The sequence below is a fragment of the Pseudopodoces humilis genome, chromosome 5 (assembly GCF_049639895.1).
Source record: "Pseudopodoces humilis isolate 2021_Gansu_Grassland_sample_001 chromosome 5, ASM4963989v1, whole genome shotgun sequence".
Classification (NCBI taxonomy): Eukaryota; Metazoa; Chordata; class Aves; order Passeriformes; family Paridae; genus Pseudopodoces; species Pseudopodoces humilis.
Genome location: NC_142204.1, coordinates 4,883,513 through 4,899,988, shown reverse-complemented (window position 1 = coordinate 4,899,988; position 16,476 = coordinate 4,883,513). Strand labels below are relative to the sequence as shown.

Here is a 16,476-nt window from a genome sequence, read left to right as displayed (position 1 = left end):
AGAATGTTTGCATTTGGTTACAGCTTCCTTATATTTACTTTTACTGAGACAGATGGGAGTTCTCAGAAAGGGAACTTTGGCAAACCACGTATTTTTCTTGCATGAGACTTTCAGGGTACTCTGCAGGCTGCCTTGAGCACCTCCATACCCTGTATGACAGTCTCAACCATGGGAAACATTTAGGTACCTGAAGAAAGGCCAGCCTTGGAAGAAAACTGCTCTTTGGGGCTGCATTCCCCCAAACTATCCAACAGCCAACAGTGGCGATGTTGGGCCTTCCAAGGTCCTGTCTTTTCTCCACTACCAGCACCAGATTTTGAATTTCAGAAAGGCACGTGAGTCTTCTGATGTCACAGCTCTGAATTCTCTTATTGAATGTAATGCTTTCACTCTGATCTTCCTTTCCCCAGGGCAAAGCATGTCTCCACACTCTTTCTTCATTTCACCAGCTCCAAGATGACAGCCCTTGCTGAGGTGGGGAGGGGACCTGAACCTTATTCTCACAGCATGGTACCACAACTCACTGCTCTCCACCCTTCCTTGGAAAGCTCTGCTCCTCTCTGACTAGAACAGAAGAGTATTCACAGAGCCAGAAAGGAGGAAATCCTGCTGTAATGACATCATGTGCAGCTATTACAATTTTTATTACAAACTCAGCAAATTCCCCAAACAAGTTGTTTGCTGGCTATAAGAAGCTGAGCAGACACAACTCTCCATTTCATGGGAGGACCATGTGTTTCATGATACCAGCTCAGGGATCAGACCCTGAGAAGAATGGAAGATGGAGAAGTGCTTTATGTACTGGTTTAATGAGAGGACCACATCATTAGTTGTGTTCTTAGAAATGGCTGGGTTAACTGCTACAGTTTTTTCTTGGCTGGGAAATAACCACACAGGGCACCCTTGCATACCAAGGAAACTTCAACCAGATATCTTGCCGTTCTTCCAATTTTACTGGGCAGTTCTGCACTTCATTAGCACAAATAGATTTTTTTAAAATTTATTTTTCTACCCAAAAATATGAATAATTTTGGCATAATCTGACAAAAAAATGGGAATTCTGCTTCTTTGGCAAATCAGTTTAGAGTATGATGAAGAAGTAATTCTAACACAGTTCACAGCCAGTATTTTTGAATGCAGGGCATCGTCACACAGAACCGAAGAAATCTGCCCAAAGAGAAACATAAAGGTGAGAGGAGGCCATTTGTAACCTGGATGAAGATGATTCGTGGGGTTTGATGCTGGCACTGCGATCCCTTCTCACTGGAGCTGGCTCCAGGGTAGGCAGTCCTGTGGCTGATGTTGTTGTGGTCCAAGTTGAGGACACTCGTCTCAGCAGTCCTGGAGGCAAACTTCTCCGTAAGCGCTGCAGAGAAATCAGTTCCTTACAGTTTGTACAGGCTTACAAAACCTCCACACATGCAGAAATAAAACCATTCCCATTTGCTTCATTCTGTCTGACAATACCTAGTGGGGTACTTTAAATCTGGGTTCTCCCAGGTGTTACTCATTTCAGACACAGCTTTAAACACTTGGAGAGTCTGGACCATCCTCCCTACCTCAAATTTAAAAAAAGGTATATGTCCACAGCCCCAGAGCCACAGATGTTCAGCACCTGATGTGGCCAAAGGTACTTAAATAAGTTAGCAGGGCCATAAAGGTGACTGAAGCATCTGCCATAAAAGGAAAGGCTGTGGGAGTTGGCATTGCTCAGTCTGAAGAGGAGAAGTATCAGGGTAGATCTTACCAGTGTACACAAATACTTAAAGGGAGGGTGTAAAGAAGAAGGCTTTTTCCAGGGGTACCCAGTGACAGGACAAGAGGCAGTGGAGCAAGAACTGAAGTACAAGAAATTTAATTAAAATGTAGGAAAATATTTTTTACTGTGAGGAGGACAGAACACAGAGAAGTTGCAACCTGATCTATGCTGAGCCTAGAGAAACTTTCTTCTCAATGAGCTGAGGGATAGAACTGGACCAGACACTCTCCAGATGGACTTTCAACCTCAACTACTCTGTGATTTAAACTGATATGAATCCTCAGAATCAGAGATTCAAGGCAAGAAAGGCTGTAAGAAAAACAAGGCAGGGGAGCTCCAACTTTTTTCCCTGCCATATCTACCCAACCCAAAGATAACATATAAAATAAATAAAATAAAACCCTCATGCTCTGGGATATGATGTCTCAAAAAACTTAGAGAAAGCATCACTGTTTACAGCAGATTTTTCTTGACTGCTTTTCTTTCACCCGACCCTTCTATTTCTCCAATTAACAGGATTCACATGTTTTTTTTCAAATTTTTGAAGGCAAAGATAATACAGGATCTTTTTTGAGTCCAGATTTGCTTCTGCATATCCTATAATTTTTAAGTTGTTTCTCTTGTGAAGTTCTCATGAATTGTTTATAGTTAAGAACTAAAATAAATATATCTGCAATGGAGAGCTTGGGCTTTGCCAGAGGGTTTAGAAATATGAGATGGAAGACATCTGTGGTTCTGAAGCTCAAAGTTGCAGATAAATATGTTAACACATTATCTCCTTACACAAAATGCTCACTGTCAGATCCTTAAGGTGAAGGTCCTAAATCTGCTTTTACACACTTTAAATAAAGACCTGCAAAATATTTATTTTATGAACCATAGTACATTTAGGTCAGTGAATTCTTCAATCAAATTAGTTCTCTGTAGCATTAACTCATTTCTTCATCCTTCATTTCTCTTTTCCTCATAAGGTATTATGCAACAGCAAACTGGTATCTGCTCCCTGTGTGTGCTCATGTGATAGCAGTGCTCTTCCACTTAACTCTTCCCCTCAGAGCCCAGCCATTATAGAGATGGTCACTAAAATAAACTGGAAAATGTGCTTAAAAACCTGTGAACATCCATTTCATCCATACAACTGCTAAACAGGCAAACAGGGTGGTAATTATCATCATGCTAAACTATAATAAAAGAATCATGAGCATTGCAATTCAGATGCCTGGAGATGCTGGACTGAATGGCTGTGCCATTTAAACTGTAAAAACATAAAAAGCATTCGCCTGTGCAATGTACTCTGCCTATATTTAATTTTACAAGGGAGGCTGCAGTACAAAAGCATTTTGGTTTAGTGTCAGAAATGAAATGCAAGCCATGCAGGACAGCTAATTAACAACAAACCTACAACTCAAACCACTTCAAATCTGATGTGCTCTTTCTAGCTCTTCACTTGCTAAGTGTGGGTGGTTAACACCGGTTATTTCTGATCCCTGAGCATTCATAAAGCCATTTTTCAAGGCAGTATTATATGTATATTTGTGGTTCTGTCTTCTTTTTCTTCTCAAGACAACTTCCATGAGCTCACAGTGTTTGTCAAACTAATGACTGTGATGATATTTCTGTTTGTTTGTGGGGTTTACAACAGTTCAGACTTCATCCAAAGCACATGAAGGTCATCAATTGACCTTCTTCATTGACTTCTGTAGGCTTCACCCTTCTGATTAAGGGAAGGAAGAAGAGATGGCAATTCATACAAATTCCTACAAAAATCCCAGCCTGACAGCCCAGCAATGTCCCTTTAGGGACAGCCAGGCTCCGGTACTCACCTTGGGAATAGCTAGCTTCTCTCCTTTCTCCGGACATTCCTCTGAGTCCGAGCAGGTGTAGTTCTCACTGAAGGACACCATGGGATTCACCCTTGGCTTGTGGATGGCCTGGAAGGTTAGCTGTGTATTGAGCAGGTTGCTGACTGTTCTCAGCGATGTGCACACGTTGGGGGGCAGTGAAGGATCAGCCAGAAGGTCTGTGATGAGCCCGTGTGCTTCTCCCATGACAGCGATATCCACGGTGATACTGGTGCCAGAAGACTAAAGAGGAGAGAAATAATCCATGTAAGACAACTGAAGTGAACAACCTGGGTACTACCTCAAGCTGTGGTGAACTCTCTTCACAGAGAAGAGAGTTAAAACGGTTGCAGGTGGAAAAATAATAACATGAAATAATTCTTTAATTACAGAGTACAATGCTGAAAAGATGGATCAACAGTCTGCAAAGACTTTGGAATTCCATCATATCTGATTTCACAGCTTTCACCATCTGCACCTGACTTAACCCATCTGAATGAATTGTTCAGGCTCTCTATGGAGACATGGTCAATAGCCAGGGCAAATTTGCACAAATAATTTTGGAGATAATCTGTTGAGAGATGCCTGAATACTAACTACAGAACAACAAATCTAGAACAACTAATCTTTAGTGCTTATGCCTAGATGAATGAAATTAACCCCAAGCATATACTGAAATTTGTATATCTCTGTGCAACTAAACTGCAGTATTCTGGTATGGTAGCAACAACATTCTTCTCCAAGAAATTGAATATTGGGCAGCTATACCAAAACTGAAATGGAGGAAAAAGTGGATTTTTTAAACATTAAAGTTTTCAAGTCTGTGAATTGACAGCTATATAACACAATTGCAAAGGAGTGAGCATCTTTCAACTCTAATAAAGAACAGCAAGACTTGGATGCACACAGAAATAGAACACCTAAAAAGGCAGGAGGCATATGGAATTTCAATGCAAAAGTGACATTTCAGCCTCACTTGGTGGTGCACTAAAACCCACCATAAATTCTGCATGGAGCTGCTAATTCAAGGCACTCCAAGAGTGACCACTTTCCCTTTGTTGTGTCTCTGACACATCAGCTCAGTCCTGCTGCTACTGTTTGGAACTTAGTAGGTGTACGTGCAGTTTCTCAGAGAGACCATTGCAGCAGATTTTGTACTAATTTGCTTTCATGTATTTCTTAGAAAAAGCTAAAAGACATAGTTTGCTAAATGGGGAAGCTATGTCTGTGAAAAGAGCACACAAGTTACTTGGAGTTGCAAGCAAAGAGCATGGAGAGTTGGTCAGACTTAGAAGGAGAGTGATTAAAGCCCCAGCCAGGAATGACTCATCAGTGACAGCATTCATGGACCTCAAAACACAAGGAACACAACTTGACACTGCTTTGTTCTCAGAAAAGGCTTTACAGGCAATAAAAAAGTACTTTTGAGGAAAGTGATATATTAGTTAAGTATAGCTAAACCTCTTCCCTCTGTCTTCCCAGTTGCATAACATCAGGCCCTTGGCAAATAGATGTTTCACTCCACTGATTCCTTCCTCGTGTCCTACTTCTTGCTAAGACTGAGGTAAGCTGCAGGACCAGAAGACAGGCTTCCTCACTCACCATCCTCTCCTGCAGCCAGAAAACCAGCCTCTTCCCACATTTCTTTCCCATGCTGTGAAATAACAAACCAGAAACTTCTTGATCTACTGGAGTGCTATTTCATCCTCCTGAAAAAAATTAATGCCTGAATTTAACTTAATGGATCCTTCATTGCTTAATGTCTCAGGAGTGCATGCAGAAGATTCTGGCAGATGCTAAAGAAAATTCTTAAATTAAAGGGCAAGGCTTGGGATGGGAGTAATTAATTATCTATCTTAACCTCAGCCATGGCAAATGGATCAAAGGGGAGTGAGGCAGAATGCGTCACTCAAAATGTGATAGAAGCCTCATATTTTCAGCAAAATTGTGTCATCTACGGTTTGAAATTCTGTTAAGCCTGGAGCCTGGAGTTGTTGACCACCAATTAGAGACAGAGATGAATGACTCTATGAAGTAAACAAGTCTGACTCAGCAGGCAATAAGCAGAGATTCTGAAGAGCAGTACAGAGATTTTGCAAAGCAGACAGCGTTGTTCTCCAGGATGAGCACCAAGTGGAGAGAGACAGAGATCCCTCCTCCATGGCAGATTTCTGCCACAGGCCTCCAGCTCCCTGTGTTGTCATGTGTGTTGGTGACCCCTGCCTTAACTCTGAGACCTGGCAGATTTATCCCAATCAAATGCCAGGTTCAGTTATGTGAGTCAAAAAGTATGAAGAAGTATGAATTCATCTATCTCAGGGCCAATTTAGAGGAGGATTAGACTACTCAGACTAGGCAAATTACAGGTATTTAAATTATTATTTTCTGAACGTTACTACAAATTGAGTGCATGAGAGCATTTAAAAATATTTTACTTTTCAGAGTCTTTACTGAAAAACAATAGAGAACTGCATATGCTTTGCAGACCATTATTCAGAAAGTAAATAATGTGTTTCCCTGAAGGGCAAGGAAACCTGGAATTTAGTGCAAATCACTGTGATGATGTGAAAGCAAGAGAGTAAACTGGTGAAAAATTGAGATTAATGTAATCCCATAGATGTATATGTATTCTATATATGCACATAGACACACATGCACACAGGTATATATGCAGGGAGTCTTCTTTTAGGGTAAAAGTTCATACAAAATCCATGCTCAGTCTTTGTAAGTTGTTTTCTACTGATGTGCACAGGCTCTGCATGAACTGATTTGGATTCTTTCCAAGCCACTTTACTCGTTGAAGCTCCAAGGCCGGATGCTTGGGAATAGTGGCATGAACTACATTTGCAATCAACAACTAACCAACAACTAATTTGATAAAACAAAACAAAACAATGAGGAGCTAAGATAAGGTGAACTTAATTTCACAATGGTCAGTGTCCATTTACTCATCTATGCCTATAATTGTGAATGCAGTTCCCTCCCATAAATTTTGGATAAGACTGGCTTGCTGTTCATTTTGTGACTTCATTCCAGCCCTGATTTCAGCAATGTCATGCAGTGACTAAAACTGAAATGCTCTGGGGCATGAGAATGAGAAAGCAAACAGGCTGGGAACAAAAGCAAAACTAAACAGGCTCATTTTTAACTAAGATAAGAAAAATTAATTCCTTACATGCTGAAAAACAGCTGGTTTAGGCCACAGTGCCATCTGGAATTCCTAAGAGGGCCCAAATGCACTTTCTGTGTGTTTGGAGGCTTCCTTTTATGTACAGAAATAAAAAAAACCAAAAAGCCTAAAACACACTGCTGCATGCGCAGGACTAAACCACAAAAGTAGCATGCCCCAGTATCACACAGATGATTTTTGGCAGGGAAACAACTGTTTAAATTCAATATGAAAACAGTATTTTAATTTTAATAATAATTTAGAATTTTTAGGTTTGAATCATTTCTTTTGGAGCCTGCAACATGACTAGAGAAGTTTTCAAAATTTACATAACCTTCACTGGGCTTTTCTATTACAGTTCACAAAATCCCCTTTGTTTTCTTTTGTTAAATTATGCACAAAACTCTAAGAATAGCTTTTTACTCAGTAGGAAGAAAAAGTGGATAAAACTGTGCAGGAAAAATGAATTTAGGAAAATAGGAATAACAAATTCCTTTAGCCATAAGACCTGATAGATAAATTTAGGTATGAATTATTCCTGTTGGCTCACCTGTGGAGCAGATTTGACATCCATACACTTAACAGATGCCTTACAACAAATAAAAGTCTTCCCCCTCCCCATTCATGTTTTGCATATGATTCTCATCCAGCTTAACTAAAAAACACCACTCTCCCCACCCCACAGAAAGGGTGATTATTGTAACAACACAAAACCAGTCGAAACTCAAGCAAGGAATAAAAGCCCAAACCAATTATCAAATACAAACCACAATTCACTTCACAAAGCCTCATGTTAGGGAGAAATAAAATCTTCATTTGCTGTGGCTTGTACAAGGAAAAGCAATGAGGGCAGAGATGCTTGCCTTTCACCACGTTACACTCAAGAACACTCTGTAAGTGAAAGAATGGGGGAGGCAAGGAGAAAAAAAAAGAAAGAAAAGAAAAGAAAAGCAGCATCCAGAGTATCTTCAATGGTCACACAATTACGAGCAACTATAAATCACAATTTGATATGGTTTCCAAGTCACATCATAAATGTTCAGGCCAAGCTGTCTGGAAACAAAATTAAAAGCAAATATAATTCTCCATTATTTTAATGTCCACAGAGCAATTTGAAGGATAAACATCAATTGGCTTCTATGGAAATAATGAATCATTTTAAAGGCGCCACAGGCTTAACTACTCCACCTTCCGCTGAATGACTAAGGAAAAAAGCCTGCATGCAATTCTTTCACATTTCACTTTTCTCTATTTAAAACTCTAGAACCAGAGTGTTTTTATTTCTCTTTTATTTTGTACTAACATAAGATTTTAGATTTTCTCTTCTCTTTTGAGCAAAGAAAATGTTTATGAGAATCTTTTCTCCAGCTTAATGAAGCACAGCATTCCCACTGCTCTCTGGAGGTCAACCAGCCACAAGCTCTGCAAGGCACACTCTTTGGTAGGGCTGAAAATAGCATCTTCCTGTTGTCTCATCACACTGATCAAAGAAAACCTTTCCAAGGCATCTGTGTAGTCACTGACTTTGCTACTGAGTCTTTAAAGCACCCAGAGCCACACAGCCTTAAACCAGACACAGGTACAAAAGATGAGTCTACAATGAAAGAAACTCTAAATTTTGCTTGAGCCATAATGATTTGAGTTTTAATCCTGGTTCCAAGATGCTTGGGATGGCAGCACCACAGCAAAGCAGACCTACCTGATAACAATTCCACTGAACTCTGATCTGCAGAGCAGAAAATGTCATGACTGCCACATCAAGTGTGTCTGTAGCATGAGCACATGCCAGAAAGATGCCAGAGTTCAAGGATCACAGAGCAGCCAGAGAAAGCCTTTCAAAGTAGCTCTGTAAACACAGTATCTAACAAAATGGGTCTCACTAAAGAATTGCACTTTTTATCCCCTCACTGTATTGCAGTGACTCCTTCCCTCAGTGTGCATGGGTGAGCAGCCTCATACAGGGCTGGCTCTGTAATCTCACAGTATATTGAACTACCAATTTTCTACTACCAGGCAAGGCCACTGATTTAGACCTTCCTCCTGTATCCCACCATTGGCTAACATAAAATTTCTAGGAAGATAACAATCTCTGAAACTTCCTGCCATCTGCCACATTTGTTTGAAACTGTCACAGAGGAGCATGACCATGTGAGACTACTTTAGAAAACCAGGATGACAACACTACCACCCTTTAAGAAAGAGGCACTGGTTTGAGAGGGAAATACTTTTTTTCCCCCTTATAAAATCTGTGGAATGCACCACTGTCTACAGCACCCTTTGTCGGGGGAGGCAGCTGCAATCCCCACATCCTGCACCTCTACCTTAGGTGACACCACTCACAAAGCTCGTTGTTACAGCTGACTAACTTTCTTCCATTACAGGATCTTCCACTTCGTGACAGCTTTGTCAGCCAAAGAGCTCAGACTGAAACATATACTGCCAGGTATTTGTCTGGGGTGAATTATTTCAGTGTTTGAAAAAAAATTGCTCAGACATTTACAAGAAGACTGTTGGAGTCTTTTATCCATCCTGAAAACTCTTTGTAAACTGGTACCACTTAATCTGCAGCAGGCACTGAAGGTGCAGTAAGGCCTTTTGCTTTCCCTGCCCTGATGTGTCCAGATTTGGTTGTGAAGTCCAATGAGGACTTGTGAAGGGAAAAAATGAAACCAAAGCTGCATGACCTCTATGGGTTGTCAGAAACCTGCCACGGAGCTGCCCTAAGTGTGCTCACCTCCACACACTCCACGTGTGCCCTCGTGTGCTGTGCACAGGATTCCAAAGGGCAAAGGATCACATTTAAGAAGCAGAGGGCACATCTGAGCTGTTATGCAGTTTTGGTGCCATCTGCAACTTTCAAGGGGGACTATCAGTTCTTGCTTTACAGCCACCTAGCAGGCTTTTCCATGTTTGTTACACAAGCCAAAAGCAAATATCCTTGTGGTCACTAGCAACCAAGCAACAATAAAAAGATAGATGCAGAAATAATCTCAAGGAGTGGGAGGACTGGATTTGTTAAGATTCAAGACCTACAGACTAGGAAAGTCTGAACCCATGTGGACACTACTACTGGACACAATCCAATGCAACATAATTAAATCCCTGTCATTTATAGCTGACAGCAAGGACCTCAAATGAACTAATTCTGACATAAAGTAGTACTTAATTTGCCACATTTCCTCCTGCCACAGTAGAGCACAGCTGGAAAGCCTGGAAGGCACAGGGAAAAGGGGAGGAGGGTTGTCTCAGAGAGTGTGGTGGGTGGCACAGCATGGCAAGGGGCAAGCTGCAATCAGCCATACACGGGCTCTGCCTTGGGCTCCTTGGGAAATCCCAGCTCCAATGAAGACACTCAGACAGCTGGGATGACCTTCTGCACAAGGCATGCCATGGGGAGGATCCAGGGAAAGCAGCTCCTGGAAGGAGGCGAGAGCACAGGCTGAACTTCCTGGCTAAGAGCCGCTGGTCACAGCTTGCAAACCTCGTGGAAACTCTGACGCTGGTATTTGATGTTCTCAGCAGCGCCCTGGGGACTCAGTAACCCAGCTCCTAGGGACTTTCCATGCTGTTTGGCTGCCTAAAACCATTAAACTATCATGACTATCCCAGCCCAAAGAGCTGCTTGGTGATGTAGAGCAGATCACAGAGTCAGTCACAGTCAGGGTTGATTACTTAAAAAGTAGACACCACTACAACTAAACTAGGAACTTTAAAAATTATTGCTTTTAATTAAAGCACAGCAGATGGGAAAAATTAAATTCTAAATGGGGCTCAAATCCGCTTTGAGTAACACAGACTGAGGAAAACAATTCTGTACTTCAGAGGCTGTCCTCAATTGTCTTACATTATTGTTCTCCAATTTGTACATCAGATGGTCACAAATTGGTAGCTTGAAGCTGATAGTGTGTGTTCACATGAAGAAAACAGTGACAGCTGTCTTCAGCCTCAACTTGAGCTGCAGTAACACAAGCTGGGACACAGCAGGAGTGTGGTGCTATGTGCACACACAGTGGAAGATAAGCCATTTATTAATACCTGGGGACCTTTCCCATTTGAATTTACAGCTCTGACATCCCAGCTGCCTGCTTAGCATGGAAAGCTATTTTAATTTTACGGTGAACTAAAACAGAGCAGCCAAATACACAGCATGAGTTAAAAAAAAAATCCACTGAAAGCAATAATCACCATTCTGCCTTCTGTGTACTAACTAATCCTCCCACATTTTCAACTTGACAGTCTCAGTTACACCAGAGCAAAGCCAAAGGAGCCACATACTGCCACATTCTCTCCCTTTCAGAGTACTTCAGGCTCTTTTGGGATGAAACTTGAGAAGAGATATCACAATTAGGAGCAAACTGCAGAAATATGTATGAAAATAAACCCAGCTAAGGATTCACATCCATCTCAGCCCTTCACTAAGAGCTGTTGAACAGTAGAAAAGCGTCATCAAGTATCATTAAAAATGTATTGCAAATAAATACAGCCTCTAAATGAAGACAAAAGATTGGGGGGGTAGAGTGAAGAGTTGCTACACAGATTGTCAAGTATATTTTCAATTACTAAAAAGGAATTGCCATAGGAGAATAAACTGAAAAAAAAATAAATAAAACCTGGTAAGGTTTTAAGAATGAGTGTTGAAAACCAGAATAAGAAAAAAATTAGAAACTAGGAAGTGATCATCAGTGAAGCTGTAGATAAAGAGCTTTCAATGTTCAGTCTGGAGTAGATTCAGGGATTTGGAAATGACAACAAGAGCCAGATGTATATCTTGGGCCATTTTTTCCATATGCAGTAGCAGCAGAGCAGAAGGATCCCATGAAATTCTCCAGTGACCATGAACACCAACAATATTTAGTGGTCCTTTTTAAGGACAGGTTTACCCTGGAGCCAAAGGCAAGCAGTGATATTCTGCACCTTTTGAAAATGGTAAATCCTCTGCCCATCAAACTCCAGTGAGAGCCTCACAGCAGACAAATTGGTCCAATTTCAACATTTTTTTCTTCTCCATCAGACCTTGTGGGTTGCATTACTTCAGTTCTCCTGATTTCAAGCACTCACACTAATACCAGTTAATAGCCATTGAGTGCTACAGATGCCTCCTCCTCTCTCTCATGACTTTATGTCACTAATGAACTCCTCTGTGAAAAGAATTAATCATTTTTCTGTAACACTTGGCTTTGGATTCTTATATTATGACTCATTCAAAAACCCCAACTCTAGCCCTAGGGACTTGCAGCCCCCAAATCCATCATCATAGCTGCTGCAGAGCTATTATTTTTCTAAAGTACAAGCTACTAACATCTAAAGCCACAACCTGCAAAAGTCACACTAAGCATGCACTAGATGTGAAAATCCCCCACCTCTCCTAGATTATTTACAGGCAGACTCTTCAGTGAAGATCAGAACAGAAACAGTAATTCATATGCAAGAAATATAAACCACTATCCTCTATGTGCCTGCTATGATATTAAAATATTCTTTTTCACTTACCACCGATATAAACTGACAGACTGGCAAGCCCTGAGGATTGCTTTCAACCTACTTCATCCTTGACCTGCAAGGACCAACTTAAAGACACACTAGGTTAGTTTATACTGTGGGCTTATTTTGCCTTTGCTGTCACAAATGAAAAAAAAAAAATAAAAAAAAATTAAAATTTGCCTGCTGAGATAGAAGGTACACAGCTGATAACCACAGGTCAATGCCTGCATCAGATGGCCATTTTCAGCCACTGCTGTTCTGGCCTTTAATTTACACACTGGACACTAAAGGCTGGGGGATTTTCTAAGTAATTTCAGCAGTCTACAAATTCTTCCATGCAGCTGGTGACTGATTTTTCTCGTGCACAGTTTTAATCTAAGGAATGTCTTACTTTCAACTTGTGTCTTTTAGGTTGTGAGCAGTGCACTTTAGAAAAAGCAGAGGCTTGCACTAAAGCAAAAGAAAAATGTAAAATGCATGTAATATTTCTAATTATGACACCCTGTCTGCTTCTCAGTTCTAATTAGAGATAGACCCAATCTGTACTTCTGCATCATTAGTATCTCACCATACTGAACTCTGACTTTCTGGCTCAGGGTCTGCACTATTTTATCAGGGCCAAACACTTCTGTGTTTTTGGAAAGCCTGGATTCAAATTCACAGCTAAATATAACAGCACCAGCTACTCATATTTACAAAAGGCAACGGAACCATAGAGACCAAAAAAACAGACACAGATCATGAAGCACTGGGCTTATGCTGGGAACCACACTAGATAATGATTTCTGTCTCCACTGTGAGTTATGTTTTCTGATCAGATGTGGACATTAAGAAAAGAAAAATCAACTGCTGGTTGCACATGGGTTTTTTTAAAATGTTAAATATCCTTGTGAAACTGGACTTCAGAGGTTCATCTGAATCTACTCCAGTAATAAATCAGTGATGATGCACCAGTAAGTGCAATAGAAGCACTTATTAGTACTGATTAGGTAGTCTGCATAGGTCCCAATAAACGGGTTAAAAGTCTTACCTGAATTTTTAAAAGGAGGTATAGAAATGAAGTATAACATACAAATCTGTTTTACCATCTAAAATCAAAGACTTTTGGAAGATACATCAATACAGAGACTTGATATTTTAGCTCAGAACTGATCTGCTAATTGGTGCACACAGTATTGAGCTATTTGCTGACGAGATTTATTATCACATGATTCTGCCACAGAGCTCTCTTACACAGAGAACAGTGTGGTGTCCTCACAAATGGGAAACAGCAGCTCAAACTAGGCAGCTCAAGGATTCAGAGTGCATTGACAACTTTAGGCAAACACAAAAATTATTTTGTACTGACAGAGAAGTGATTGGTTTTGGAATTTCTGGTGACAGAAAGGGCTTATTTTGGCTTTTCTTCAGCAATTTTAGAACAGTTTCACTAAAAGGTAGGAACAAGAAATCGCATCAACTTCTCAAAACTTAAATCTTTAGTTTGAAAATGATGAAATGAAGTTCCTCAGTTGTTTTTTTCAAACAGGTTGTGGCTTCTCTTTGTGAAGAACAGCCTGGTGCTCACATTTACTTTGTTTTTGGCATTAGACTTCTGTAGAGGCTTAGTGTGTCTGCTGTGGTCAGAGGCTCATAGTTGAATTAAATGGGATCCATAATGGATTGGACTCCAGAGCTGACTTCAATATTCAGGTTTGTTAACACCTGTGACCAAGGCAGAGTATTAAATCAAAAGATCTCTCTCAAATTCAGTTTAACAACAGAGATAAAAGACCAGTTTAATCCCAAGAAAACACTTCATACTCCTGACCTTGGTGAACAGTCACGCACATCTCTCATCACAATGCTTTATGTAAACATATTTATTAACAAATTGAAGCAGACCACAAGCTAAATTGTTTGCCATACGGTGCTCTGACTGATCAGCTGATGAAGCATATGGATTCTGTCTTCCTAATTCTCTATTATCTTTCTGACTGCTTCCATCTGAGTGCTACAAGTGGCTGCAGATATCCTATTTATCCCATTAAAGTAAAAAAAACAAAAATTGCTGATCAATTCTCTCTGTACACTCTCTTCTAATGCGTTTGAGAGACTTTTGGCAACAAGACTAGGAAACAACCTAAAGAAGAATCACTTCATTTAAATGATTTGTTCTTTTAATTACTGTCATTTCTAGCTAACACAGAGCAGAAAATGCATATCAATAATGCTCACTGTGCAACAGGTTGGCATTTTGCCAGGAATCTGAAGACTACCCTTAATCTAAGTAAAAATTTATTTGTATCCATTTCCTCTTTTAATGCAAGCTACAACTACCATGGAGAGTAAATCTTAAGTATTCTGTATTTATGCTACAGCAAAATGAAATACCCAACCAAATTAGTTATGCACAACACTTTTATCCACTTGCCCTTTTATTTTTCACTGACAGATCAAAGAAACGTGTTTGATTGCCTATCAATAAAATCAAGGTGGCACAAGAAGGCAACGTGATGAGGTCCCACTTTGTTCTGCCTTTTAGGAAAATGCCTTCAATTAGGATGGCATTTTTCTGGCATGGTATAGACATGCCTTTAAGTCATAACTAACTATATAATTATCTAATTCTATACAGAGCCACAGTTATGCACCTCACACACATGTTAATAGCTCAGTTTAAATAGGGGAAGGGGAGTTAATTGGAAATAAATTAATTAACATTTAGTTGACTTTTTTTAAACAAAGGTGCAAATCAAAAACTGTCTCCAAAGTCTCTAAAGACTATTTAATGTTTTGTGTATAAAGACAACCGTATAGGCCCATGCTACCTAAAAAAAACCCAGACAAGTTACAAATTGGACTTCACATTCAACTCTGAAACCTGATTTGTGTGGGTTTGGTTATATTTTGAAACCTGTCAAACAAGATAAAACCATGTTCTGACCCTACATAAAATTTAGGGTCTGCTTTAAGGGCTTGCTTATGTGACCAGCCTAAATGCAAACCAGCCAAAGGACGTTCCATAAAGCGCACAAAATAAATTGTTTTAAATAAAACCTGTCCATGGGCAGACTTCTAACCACACACAGTAACTATTTCTGCTTGTAAAATGATGTTCATTTAGCTCTGTGTAAACAACTTATGACTCCACCTTTAACATAACACAACCTTTTCTCCTTGTACCAAGCTGACAGCCACAGAAAACCCCACTTGGCTCCAGAGCATCAGGCTGAACTCTGTTTCCCCTCGGGCAGCAGCAGCACTGGTGATGAGCTGCACTCCAGCCCTTCCTTACTGACAAGGACATAACGAGAGAGGAGATCAGAGAGCAGGTCTTGTGCTGGAAATGAGCCACAGCCTCGCTCAGAAAACGAGCCAGGCTGGCTGGGAGCTCCCAGGGGATGGATGAAGGGAGCCCAAAATGTCACTCCTCTCTCTAAGGGTTACTGCCTGCCCACCAGCGCCTGACAGGGTCAGCAGCACAGCAAAAGGTGAAAGAGCAGGAGACAGGGTCAGACAGCACTGCTAGGAGGACATCCAGCTGCACAAGTGAAAAGCAGACCAGGAAAAGGGGATGGGAGCGAGAAAACGACAGAGGACCTAGTCTGAACACCTATTCCAGGCTAGAGCACAAATGTTTCTGTAAATGAGCCCACCACCTTGGACACCTTGTGCCAGGTGACCGCCCCAAGGGAGTCAGTGCCTCAGGAGAGGGTGTAAGGCAACAGCCATGGCACAACTGAGCAGAACTTTTCACACAGGGCATTATGATCCTGAAACTTTAGGTGCAGAAAAGCCTTGCTCAGGGATCACCAGATGGCACTACTCTTCCTTCAAATCAGCACTTGTAGCTCTGCTGTGCCCATGAAATGCCATCATCGATTTGGGAGGAAAAAAGATCTTAATCCATGTTTTTTATATGTTAGCCCAGTAATCTCTTACTGCTCAAATTCTTTCCAACGATCTTGCAAATCTTGTACAAACAACAAAAAATTACTGCAACTGGGGGAGCTGGAGGGAGCCTCATAAAGTTTTGAACTGACCTCTCATACTAAAATATTCCAGAAGGATTGCAGAAGTTTCTCTAGGAACACAAAACTCCCCAGCAATACATGCAGTGCTTGACAACAATATTAAGAAAGCAGAATTCCTTTCAGAGAAATAAGTCCTACACACAAGATTAACATATACATGGCCTCTTTCTTCTCCTCATGTTCTATTTCTGTCATCAGAGCTGTTGAAGA

The 16,476-nt window shown here is 40.6% G+C and overlaps 1 protein-coding gene across 5 annotated transcripts in view; it reads right to left on the bottom strand.

Annotated features, from left to right (window-relative positions):
- Positions 1-16,476, bottom strand: part of PDE3A (phosphodiesterase 3A) — a 228,525-nt gene that overhangs the window by 37,172 nt on the left and 174,877 nt on the right. For all 5 annotated transcript variants that reach the window (XM_088055119.1, XM_088055117.1, XM_014256063.2 and 2 more), the window contains exons 3-4: positions 3,583-3,843; positions 1,212-1,366 (exon numbers count right to left, since the gene is read on the bottom strand). In XM_088055119.1, coding sequence (XP_087911245.1) covers positions 1,212-1,366; positions 3,583-3,843 — 416 coding nt within the window. The remainder of the gene's footprint in view (positions 1-1,211; positions 1,367-3,582; positions 3,844-16,476) is intronic.